The sequence below is a fragment of the Tinamus guttatus genome, unplaced genomic scaffold, assembly GCF_059628265.1.
Source record: "Tinamus guttatus ecotype Peru unplaced genomic scaffold, ASM5962826v1 Tinamus_guttatus_pri_ptg000580l, whole genome shotgun sequence".
In the NCBI taxonomy this organism is placed as follows: Eukaryota; Metazoa; Chordata; class Aves; order Tinamiformes; family Tinamidae; genus Tinamus; species Tinamus guttatus.
Genome location: NW_028289114.1, coordinates 309,476 through 322,345, shown reverse-complemented (window position 1 = coordinate 322,345; position 12,870 = coordinate 309,476). Strand labels below are relative to the sequence as shown.

The 12,870-nt window shown below is 39.1% G+C and overlaps 1 protein-coding gene across 1 annotated transcript in view; it reads right to left on the bottom strand.

Moving 5' to 3' along the window:
• EEFSEC (eukaryotic elongation factor, selenocysteine-tRNA specific) overlaps positions 1-12,870 on the bottom strand; it is a 110,927-nt gene that overhangs the window by 50,040 nt on the left and 48,017 nt on the right. The window contains exon 5 of the mRNA XM_088534629.1: positions 4,244-4,882. Coding sequence (XP_088390755.1) covers positions 4,244-4,882 — 639 coding nt within the window. The remainder of the gene's footprint in view (positions 1-4,243; positions 4,883-12,870) is intronic.

The window sequence follows — 12,870 nt, the reverse complement described above, 5'->3', positions numbered from 1 at the left end:
TTTTACCTTTTTATTGCTACAAGCCACTTGTTGCCAGCCCAGTTCTTGTTCACACTTTCTAGGTAGCCAAGAAGGATTTGCAAAAGAAAAAGCTATCCAGATGGCCACAGTCCTTCCTTCGATACAATTATGCAGGAAAGATGACAGAAACCTCCTTCCACTGCACTTCTCCCATTTCCAAAGTCTCCTCTGCACGAGCAAGCTGGACTAGTATACTACTTCATTTTAACATCATGTTAAGCAGACAAACATTTGCAGGGGCCCTCTTACTTCAGAGAGAAGCATATTTGATTTTCATCAAAACTAACTCCTACAGATTTACCCTAACACCCAAACAAAACTGCTTTAAAGCAAAGCAGAAGCATCCACACATTCAGGTATTAAATAAGGCACCTCAAGTTCTAATTCCACTTTGAATCATGCAACTTTCTCATAACCAAGATGCAATTCCAACACGCAAGCAGGTCAAAAGAAACCTCCGTCCTCCAGCAAAGCAAGTTTTCTGCACAGTCGAAAAGTGACCAGCTTAACCAAAAGGCAGACTCCAAATCTGTTTTTAAAGCAAATCTATCAGATATTACAGTAGTAAAAACTAAAACAAGAAACAAACAAAAACAAAAGAAAGTTAGCAAATAAACAATGATGGCAAAAAGGCTAAGTGAAATATTGCAGACAGGTAAATCTGAAAATCCCCGTAAATAACAGAACCATTTAATTCTCCTTCAGTGCTCTGACCTCTCACAGCACTGAAGAGGCAAGATAGCAAAGGAAACAGCGTGCAGCAGAAAAGATGCTGAGGGGTACATGGATTTTTGTAGAACACCTGCCATGAACAGATGAGAGACTGTAAGTTAATGCATTAATTTTCAGTAAAATATATGAATTCAAGATCATCTGCCATTTTACATACTATTTTTACTTCTTTCATATAGAAATCAAATCCGTGTTTTAAGCAAAAAATGTTACACTTGCCCCTAGAGAACCAAAAAATCTTTCAAGAAAAAAAACGCTTTTATTAAAAAAAAGAAAACAAAAAAGAAAAAAAACCCTTAAAATGCAGCAGGCAGGGGGATGAGGGCACAACCCCAGAGGGGGCACAAAAGCGAAGTACTGTGATGCTGAAACTTAATGAATTTACGATTCCTTTTATTTCATCAGGTCTCTGAAATTAATCTGAATAGCAACACAAAGCCAACCTATAAATGCCTGACTTCTCCTGGGCAAACTGCTAGCTAAACTGCAGGGAATTTATTGTAATTTTAGCAACAGGCAGGGGGGTTGGCAGAGCCCACAGCAGATCAAGGGCAATAGTTTACCAACGGCTACGACTACACTGCGCTGCAGTCCAGCCACGAGTGTCTGTGGCACCCAGTGCTGACGCGGTACCGGCCCCTGCCACCCTCTCTCCCAGCCCTCGCAGGAAGCTCCGAATGAAGCTCATTTCCCCAGCAGGACTCTCTGGAGGGAAAGGTCACTTCTTATGAAGGTAACACATTTTTTAATTATTATTTTTTATGCCTCCCAGGGGAGATGAGGAGGGGGGAGCTTCCTTGCTCAGACAGAATGAAATTTTCCTGTGTCAGTGCCAAGAATAGACACCCTAAATTCAGTGTTCCTAATCTCCAGCCATCCATCAGCAGCAGGGTGGGACCATCTGATTCAGATTTTCTATTAGCTAGTGACTTTATGTACTAAAAAAAGTCATTGTACCACCCATTGTTCCTGCTGCAAAAGCAAGGATTTAGCAGCTACCTCAGTAAGTGCTGAAAGTACTTCCCCAGCAGAGGTTTTGTAACTGACACCATCCTCTTCCCACCAACTCCCAAGTCCCCACATGCCCCTCCAACTCCCTGTGAGCTGCTGCTACAGCAACACTCACTGTAAGGTCCCTTCTGGATGCCAGGGAAAATCCTCACTGTGTGTGACTTGTGTGACCTACAGTTCCACGAGGAGCAGGATGTGAGAATTAACCTACTCCTGCAGCTAGAGTGATGCCTTGGTGTCAGCCACTTGTTTACAGAGCCAGTTATAGAGATCAAGGCCTTTATTGAGTGGCTGCTGTATGAAAGCTAAAAAAAGAAGATAAAATAACTTCCACAGTTCCATATTTGAAAAAGCATGGGAATGTATCAAAACAGTTTACAAAATATATCAGCCAAATAGGTTGCATCTCTCAAATAATACATATTCATTGGTTATTTTCCAGAAAGGAAAGTAATATTTGAATAGTTTAGCATTAATCATTTACAGAATAAAATCAATAACAGAATAAGTGGAAGTAAACTCAAGGCCAACTACAAAGCCAGTTAACCCAGTCAAACAAATCCCATTCATACAGTTAGCATTCTGCAAGTTTTCAAGTCCTATAGGGAAGTACCAGGCACTGCGAGCAAAAATAAAGAAACAATCCAAGACCAGTCCCTATCAGTTAAGCACAACAAAAAGCCAGTATAGGTTTCAGTGCTTCACACACAGTTTTGTTCTCCATCTTCTCAACAACCACAAAACACACAGAGAGCTGGCTCACAGGTCCCTCTGGATATAGCAGCATGGACCATCAATGAGGAACAGTCTTGGTAAAGAACACAAGTGCTTCAAGAGTTCACACAGCACCATAGAAGAAGAAAACATATCAACATGGAGAACATAATTTAACGAGATGAAAAATCAGCAGAATTTATATAGTCATAATAAGGACAGAAGGAGAAAGGACAGAACACCTTCTATCTCTTGTTCTAGTTCAACACCCCCATCCGAGCAGCTCTCTCGGAGGAAACACCACCTCTACCAACACACCTACCAAGATTCTGAGAAGTGACTACTGATTTTGTGTGTCCCATATAACCCAGCTTAATAAAGGCAACATTTTTGGAAGACTACAAATATTCTCCTCTAACTACTTTACTTTTCAGTGCCAGCATTGGCATCCAAAAACACCACAAAATTTTACTTCCTTTGAAAAGGACAGCCTCCAAAGTCAGTAATGGAAACGTAAAGGAGAAACTGCTTTGAAGAAAGCAAAAACTAAAACCTCTGAGTAGCCTCTGAGAGAGAAGGGGAAAACATTAATTGTGTGATTAATTAATAACAGCGAGAAGCTTAGAAAAGAACCTTGCTAATTCACAATCATGCCCTGGCAGAGAACTTGGTTTATTTGTTTTTTTACTGTTCCATATTAGTGAAACAAACCAACAGAAAGGCTTTCAATGAGCCTGCATTATAAATTGCAAACCTGACAGGCTGTTTTGATGAGTGTTTTGTTTTCTATAGTGAAGGACAGCTATTATGCAGTATTCAACACAGCCCCACGGATTTCAAATAAGAAGAAAGAAGCTAAAGGTCTTGTTCAGACGAGCAGGTTTTTAAGGAAAAAAAAAAAAGAGAGATTAGTAACTGTTTACTCAAAAATTAACTAAAAGGGATTTATATATCACCCCAACACATCAAGTACACATTAGTTAAAAGTTTACACTATCTCCTTTCATTTAGGGGTAACCAACTTATTTAAATACTTCACATTTCCAAGCATTCCAGTTTTACCATTCATTATACAATATACCACCACTGGATATCCCAATTAAGTTTCACTTCAGACACTAACTCTTCTATTTTCCCCACCACGATGACACATGGAAAGCACTTACACTATACCAGATTATCACCTGTGCAACATGGAAATAACATACGCTAACCGAGCACCCAAGTTCACCATGTTACATGACTTAATCTCTCCAAGGCATCTTGTAGGAAATTCTCCTTTCTGCTTTTAAGTTTTAAAAATGAAGGCTTTTATTTAATCAAATGTGAAAACACAGATATAAATAACAAATACTTAATAAGGTAAATATAAACCAACAGCATTCTTTATGTTATTTAACCTGGTATTGCCTTCCATTTATTTTACAGCCTTTACATTTTCGATTTCCAACATACTGCGGAGTAACAGTGCTACACAACTCAGTAGGAAGCTGGAGGTTTTGGGGACTAGGAAGACATGAGCCACTTACCAAAGTAACCAAACTACTCTGCAGGTGACAAAGAGTGGCTAGATACCAAAAGGACTAATTAGAACAACAGCAAATTACTTAACACTACTGAGCTGAATAGACTCTTAAATAATGATTCCTGACTTTGCAAACACATACAAGTATTCTAGGACATAACATGGTGAAAATGCTGTAGCACAACATACACATTATAACAGGACAATCATTTCTGTGAGTAACACTAAAATACAGCTTACCCTTTCCACTTGCCCTTCTTTGTGCTTCAGTTTGTACACTTTCAGCCTCGGAAGGGACGTCTCCGCATAGTTCTTGTCTTCCATTCCTTGGAGCAGAACCCCATGGAATGCCAATCTGCAGGTATTTGCGTGAATATCCGTATCCAGCTTGGAGCCGATCACGAGGCAGAGTTTAGGACAAGTGACCGGCTTTTCAAACTCCAGCAGGGCCCACTGTTGCCTGGGCAGCTGGACTTCGGCCTGGTCATTTTCTTTGTTCTCCTCCGAAGTCTTCGAGTCCTTAGACAAGTATTCCTCTTGATAAAGATAATCTTTTTCAAAATTAAAAACATTTTCCTGAATTTCTTCATTGAAATCAGCAGGGGCTGGACCGAAAAACATCACTCTTCCCATGACTGTTTCATGACCGACTGTGATGTGAAACTTTGCCTTTGTCTGAAGCGGTCCTCGAAAATACTGGATTTTCTTCAGGGAAATGATGGCAGCGTGGATAGTGTGAAGTGATTCTGGGGTGCAAATCAGACCTCGCTCTAACAGTTTGGGATCAAACTGGGTCACACAGACACCTACTCTGTCACCCTGCATAGCGTAAGTCACCGGCGTATGGAACATCTGCATAGACTTGACTTTTTTTGTTACCTGTGGACAAAAGAGCAAGACAGAAAACGAAACAAAATTAATTGCACATGAATTACAAGCACCAAGATACACTAAACATCCTGCTCTCTTACAAGGAAGCTGGCCTTTTCTAGAGGAGTTGAAAGCTAACAGCCTGAGAATACGCTCCTATCACTTAAAATTAGCGCAGGTTTGAACCCTTTACCTAGTTATCTCTCTGTTCATGATTACCATGGCCACAATTACTTTGACATGTGCATCACCTGTGCTGCAATCTGCAAACCAACAGCTACACCTGCACCAAAGAATATCCTATCTGATGTATTCTTCTTAAGCACTGGTACCATCATATATTAAATAGTACAAAATCAATCTACAGAAACGCATAACTATTCTCCTACCCTTTCTATGCAACTTTGTCATTCACTTCTTTGATTTGGTTCAATTTAACTGTAAAAAGTCCAGAACTGAAAAATTTAGTTTATTGATTTCTACCATATAGCACTGAACCCTAGCAAACCTTGTAAACTACTACTGCAGAAAGAGTAATAGGAACATCTAAGTGGAAATAACCTACAAAATTCTGCATATTACAAAGAAGAAAACATCCTCAAAGTTTTCCTGCAAGGATTTACATGTTCATTAAATATAAGGCTAGTATCACTGCCACTAAAACGAGTTCACATCCTATGATGATTTTAGGAAACACAGGGCAGCATCCCCCCTTTAAACATAACATTTAACTCTTCCTAGATGCTTTGAAAATGGAAACAGAAAAAGGTTGGTATTAATAGCTATGCTGTTATATTTCAAAAAGTTCTCAAGCAGAAGAGAAGAATCAAACAAGCTTTTCAAATCAAATAAGCTGTTCACTCTTTGACTGAACTCTCTACATTAGATGCTAAGCTTTTAATAGGGAAATGATAGTTTTTGCCAAGAATAAAATAATCCTCTCCTAAATACATATTAAAGTTCTTGGAAAAGACTCATTACTACAAAAAAGTTACACCAAGCATTTATTACAGAAGGACTGAAACCTCAAAATTCAGAACCAAAACCAAACTCTCCATGGGAATCTCTGTTCCAGAGATCATTTCCTTGGTAAGTTTTTATGACTATACAATGAATTATACCATGAACATGGATGGACAGGGAAAAAAAAAAATTAAAAAAATCTCACTATCTGTACCATTTTCTTTTCCTTTCTGCTCCCTTCATTGGCTTACTACCAGTTCCACAGCTATCAAAAAGTTAATGCCAGCTGCTACTGTGCTATTCTCACATTCACACTTCCAGGATCTTACTCATCTGTAACTGTATATTCAATATACAGAATGTTTGTCCTTTACAACCAAAAGAAAACAAGAAAAAAAAAATTAGCAGACACACAGCTCCTGGGAAACAGCAAAAATTATTCATTCTTTCTTGAAATCATAATTACACAAATTACAATGGCCGAGAGCTTCACTGCTACGAACATTATTTGTGTTCTCTGGGTCACTGGCTGCTAATCAAACCCAAAAGATACACCCTTTTTTATTATTATTGTAGTAGCCCTTTTCAAATCAAGTACCACAGCAATGCCTGGGTACTTTCAAACAATTTTCAGCATATTATGAGAAAGGAGATCAGGAGCTGTGTTTATGTAGGAAAAAATCCCTTACTAAAAAGACTTGACCTAAATCGCTCAACGTGATCTTGACTATGTCAGAACAGACATAAGAGGCTTTTAGACAGTTACTAGGACTTGAGTTTCCAATTGTTTTGAACTCAAATATTTATGTTATCCTTTTAGTGAGACCTCCTAAACAGGACTACCTGTTCTAAATGACTTGGAAAAACACAATTTAGCAGTTCATCACTATTCTTCTGCTCACTGCATGCTTGTATCCTAGAAGGTCCAAACTACAAAAACTTGAATCAAATCCCTCCTTTTCCTTCACTATAACCAATACCTCTGATTCAATCACAGTCTGCAATTGGTGATGCAACATCTAATCTCCTAGAAAATAAAAACGCGTTTCAGAGAACAAGCACTACAGGATTTGGAAGCATCATTTGAAATTACCGGTGCAGACCATCCTGGGAAGCTCTCTATGATTCCATATGCAATAATATTGGCACAGTATCTCCATTTTCTACAACCATGAGCAGAAGGAATGAGTTTGCAAGAGCTAAGCAATCTTCCAGCCCTGCCATTCCCCAACATAAAAATGGAACTGAAAACTGCATAGAAAGTCTGCACAGTTTTCTACCCTGAACAGAGACAGAAGGCAGGGGGTTTTTTCCTCCTTTATTTGAATATATGAACATTCAGGTTTGTAATTTGTAAAATCCCTTTTAAAAAACTCACCTAGGTAGTTAAATTAAAATATTACAGGAAAACCTTTGCCAATTTCTAACATTCTTTTACACATTCACTTGAAAGTAGATTTGCAGCATTGAAAAATGCCATACAGAGCGGGCTTGTATCAAAATATTGACTGCCTTCTTCCACATTCCTCAGCGTTAAACTACTTAGAGAGGAAGGTAAAATTCTAAAATGTCACTGTCCATGACAGGCACTTGCTGTAATTGTGCCTGGAATTTGATTTTATTGTCAATTAATGAACTTTTGTTATTGGATATTAAGGAACGAAGAAAAGGAAACCAAAGCAGTCGGTAGGGAAGCGCCTCCCTCTGGCCCCCAGGCAGGGCTTTGCTCCCAGAGCCCTGGTCCCCACGTCCCCAGGGGAGGCTGCATGGGGACAGGACAGGGCTGGCACCCGGCACCCTCCTGCTCTGGGGCTGCTCCACCATGGAGCCCTGGGGACCACAGTGTCCTCCAGGGTGTCCCTGCCCCAGCACGGGTCCCACCATGGCCACCGCCCTTTAGAGGTGTCTCCTGTGCCCCATTTTCATGCCCCAAGCTGTACCTTCTCACAGGGCTCCTCCTGCATCTTACATACCCTCACACCTCCCCTTTGCAGCAGCCACGATCCCTTCTCCATGTACCTGAGCAGAGGAGCCACGTGCTCTTCTGACCACCTACAATTTGGGCAGGGGCAGCTGGAACTGGTCAGAACCAGCTGGAACCGGTTGTGACCAGCCCAGGGCAGCTCCGAGCACCTGCACCTGGGACAGGCTCTGCTCTGCACTGCCCTAAAGGAGGATTTTGTATCCACCTCAGTGCATATTGTTGCTAGCCCCCGATTAGTCTCTAACAAAAGTCCACAGAAAGTCGAGGATCCTCACAAATTCCCTCCTAGAAAATGGAGTCCTAATGCCCAAGCCCACTGCAGTGTTGGAGTCAACTGGAAAAGCATCCATGTGCTGCACAGTGTATTACTAACCCACCACAAGCTCTGCTCCGAGAGGTCAACGAGGGCAGAAAAATCAATATGGATAAACTAATAATAAAAACACTTCATTGCATGCAAACAACATAGGTAAACAGCAAGCTTGGATCGCATTATAAAGCTCGCTACAAATTAGGTTTAGAGAGTCGCTCACATTTTGCTTTCTAACTATGGCACAGGCAAATGGACTATATCTCATCATACAAATCCAGAGCCATGTGCTGAAATCTTACATCATTTACAATGGGATTTGCTTTATTTTATTTTTAATTTGGATAATCACATTAGTGTTCCTAAAGCATTATGTAAAGGTCTGTAAAAAAGGGGTGAGAAGGAAGATGACTGGGAGATGCACATGTGTTCAAATGCAGATTAAAAAAAAATGCAAAACAGAAATTAAAAGCACCCAAACAGTTCAGCCCTTGAGATAAACAAATCAATATAAGAAGAGAACCTGTTATTTGAAGACCAAAGGAAAAGCCCACTAAGATTTTCAAAGCAATTTGGTACAGACTAATAGAAAACAGGATACAGAAATTGTCCACTAATGACTTTTTCCCCTGATATGTCAGAGCTTCTTTTCCTTTATTTATCCAACTTCCATTAAGTTATCAGCCATGTGCCATTGCTCATAGCTTCTTCAGATAAGAACCTAGCCATCCTGCTGCCTCCCAGTGCTGCGAGTACATCTTGCTGATACAAGAGATATAGCCACATACTTTTCCTGTAATGCTGATGAGAAACTGCAAGTTAGAATAAATAATTATTAATAATCTATTGGGGAAAATGGATTATAAATGCAGTATTTATGAAAGTATTATATGTGCTGGGGAAAAAAAGAAAAAGCACCTCATGTTTCAAGTGCTTCATCGTTATACTTGCATCTGAACAGGAAGAGTAATTATTAAATGAAGAAAGGATGGCTTCCTGAGGTTTAAAAATGCAAGAACAAGCTTGGCTGAATCAGCATGCAAATCGGAAAAGAAGTCTGCAAGGCACAGACTAACCATATACATCTAACAGCACCTTAACACCAACCCGTACGACTGCCTGCCTGCAGCTGAACTGCAGGAGCAAACCAAGGCTCAAGCTGTTTCAAAGGGCACCCGTTATTTGTTGCCTTTGAAAAGGATAGGCTTCCTCCCCACTGTGCTGTTACAATTCCAAATAAAGCATAAGACATCTCATTTTCCAATTTCTACTACTTCCTGGTGGTCTTGGGATATCAAACTACATTGTCAGAAATATAACCATTTGCCCAAAAGAATATGGCAATTCTTATTTTTCAGTCGTCCTTTGTGTAAGTTCATATACTGAAATTAAGTAAAGCTCAAACTGAAGCATCAAACAGTTCTTACATTTAATCAAATTGTTTCAGAAGTCCTCTAAAACCAAAGCATGCCAAGTTCTCTTTTATAAATGAGGAATAGTCGTTTACAAGCAAGATTGAGTCCTGTAAGCAAGCGTGGCCTTCTAGCAAAGACACCAAACCCTTCCTGATCCAGAGTGCCAAGGGACACACAGGCAGTGAAAGCAAATATAGAAGCAGCCAGCATTCAGATCCTGAGCTAAGTTCCTTACCCTACTCCATCCACAAAACACGTCCTTATTTGAAAAAGATATGGAATATATATATTTCTATTTTTTGTCCCTTCCAACCTTAAGCATTCTATGATTCTATGATGATTCTCTGAACCTTTGGGGTTCACGTCATATCGCAATGAAATTGGGAGTTCCACAGATGTTCAGTCAGTGATTTCAGAAAAGCATAAAGCCAAGACAAAACAGGAGTTGCCAATAGTACGTCATTAAACAGCAACTACCTGGGGCAAAGCTTGTCTCTGTACTCAAATGTGTCCAGCCATCTGTTTCGATTGTCCATGGCAAGATGGTAGTTTGGACCAACTACAAGGGGGAGAAGCCTCAAACAGCCAGAAAACACTCTGGAATATTTCTAACATCTATTGTTTGACCATGGCCTCACTTTCTGTCCAGATAGGAAAGCAATATAGCATCTGGAGGAAATATTTCAAATCTTTTAGGTTTTTCTTTTCAGATAATTCTTCAGCTCACTCTTAAACTACAGTTTGTGAGGGCATCACTATATGGCCCTTGTGGTGCTGATCTAATCCCACACACATGCTATCAGATTTTTAAGTTACTCTTCCTTCCTGATCAAATATTCCACAAACTGAATAGCCTACACTGGAATAAAACAGTATAAAAGGAGTTACTAAAATCCCCTTAATTAATTCCTCTCACAGTCACTAAAATGGCTGTGCATTCAGTAAATAAAAAAGCAGGTCAGTGATTTTACTCTCATACTGCTCTGCTTTAATGCCATAATTTTAATTATATATATGCCAGATTCACATACATTCACAAATTAAAAAATAGCAGGTACTAAAATTTTGCACATAATGTTACGTGACTTTTTCTGCATATTTATTCTCCCGTGCCCTTTAAATATGTAACTTCACAAACATTTTCAACAGAACCTGCTCCATTCCAGGCACAGGCTGAACACATTTCAGTGAATAATATATTACTTTTATTTTCCTAATTGAACTGTCCTGCATTAATTATTTATTGTATATCATCAAATCTCTACTGTATTCTGCTGTGGATATTTCACTATTTGCTAAAGCTCTGCAATCTACACGACCCTGGAGATCCGGGATGGCGTTAACCCTCAAGGCCAGTGGGGAAGGAAGGAAGGCAGAGACCTCTGTGCAGGTACCTTCCATCCCTGAAGGACTCTGCTCCGAGTTTTATAAAACTCAACAAGATGTCCTAAGGTGTTAAGTGACCTTAGCTACAAGTGGCAACGTTTGTACCATCCCTTTCTACAAAAAATAAGACACACGTTTAATGCCAATGTTACTGGCCATTAGTAGCAAGTAACTTGGCAGACGGCCTCGGGCCCATAGTATAACTATGATATGGAATAAGTTTACCATTTACAAACGAATTGAACTTACTGCAGATTTTCAAAAATATTTTTCAAAGAAAATTTACAAAAGGAAATCAAAATCAATGTAAAGATAGGTTAAGAAAAGCTCCCTAGAGTGTTGCTCTTCCAACAGAATGAATTGCCTTTTTTTAAAAAAAAAGATTGGTTTAGAACAAAAATAATACTTTTATCTGAAGACTTCAAAGTCACATGCAAAAAAATATATCACAGTAAACAGAGGGTGGAAAGGTTTTATAGAAAAATTTCTACTGGGATTTTTCCCTTCTTCTTTAAAAGAATTTTGTTTACTACCAGTCTTTGAAAAGCATAAAAGGGGAAAACTATAGGCTAAAGAAGTAAAACTTTTACATGTAAGGAACATTTGGAGCTTTGTGAGAAGGCTGGTTTTGGTAGAACGTGTGACATGTAGCCCAACGTGAGTAATATTATATCTCAAATAAAAATCAGCCCATGAATATACATAATCCAAAAGGTAATTCTCCCAATCTCTGAAATGTAATGGAGCCACTCTAGATCACTGAGGCATGAATATTTACCGTATTCAGGCTTTACTGCTCTCGATCTGGGTTCAATTTTGCAAATTAAAATGAAGGCTCTGTGGATAGAGAGATTAAAGAAGAGCATCCCAAAGCCTGCCTGTTTCCTTGGTGTGGCAGCAGTGATCTGGTTACCCTTCTGTTAGGTTATTTCTTTTTACTTAATGGAGTAGGTCAAAAGCAATTGAGAGTGGAAAGAGGAGGTCAGTCTTAGGTCATAACCTTGGAGTTAAAGGCTCACTAAGGAAAACAAACACAAAGTGAACAGAAAGCTGCATCTAAAAATAAAATCTGTAATGAAAAATAATATTCGCAGGTCTGTTCACTTCTGTTTTGACAGGCCAAGGTAAAAAAGTAAGAATTCTTCTTTTCCATGAACAAAATTCTCATGTCCTTTCTCTGAAAAAAGCTAATTAATAAAGGCCATGATACACAGCCAATGAAACAAAAGTGACTAATAACTATTGAGACATCAGGTAGGATTCATTAATTGTGGCAAATGTTAATAGTAATTGTGATGATTTGCATACCTATATATTCTAGAAGATACTTGGACTGTAAATACAACAGCACTGTAGTGCAATGCAGCAGCAAAGAAGCAAACAACTATGTCCATCAGTACAAATCCTATGACACGGTCACTACTCCCACCGCATTCTTTGTTCTAATTATAATCAAAACAAAGGCCACCCCCGCCGCGAGAGAAGGAAAAGGCACAAATAACTATTCAGACTTGAGTATCTTCTGCAATAATCCTTTTTATTTTATGAAATTAAGAACAACTTCTATACCAAATCTCATAACTTCTCCTTGAAGTAGGATTTAAATGTTAAAATTTACACAATTGGACTGGAGATCAATGTCTAATCCAAGTCAGCAACAGTTTTTAGGATTAGACAAGTGAATTGATATCCTGTGCATTGTATAATATTTTCAAGATCTCAGCAGTTGAGTCTAAAGAAAGAACAAATGGATTTATCCCTACCACCTTGGCAAATAATGCTATGCTATTAAAGGTCCAAAGCAGCATACTGCAAAATTCGATAGAGCAAAAACAATTCCAATGCGCAGATGCTTGATAGAGGAGAGTCAGGTCAATAATGATGATTTTGATACATTTACTCACGTGCAACTGAGTGAAGAAAGGTGAGGGGCAAAAAG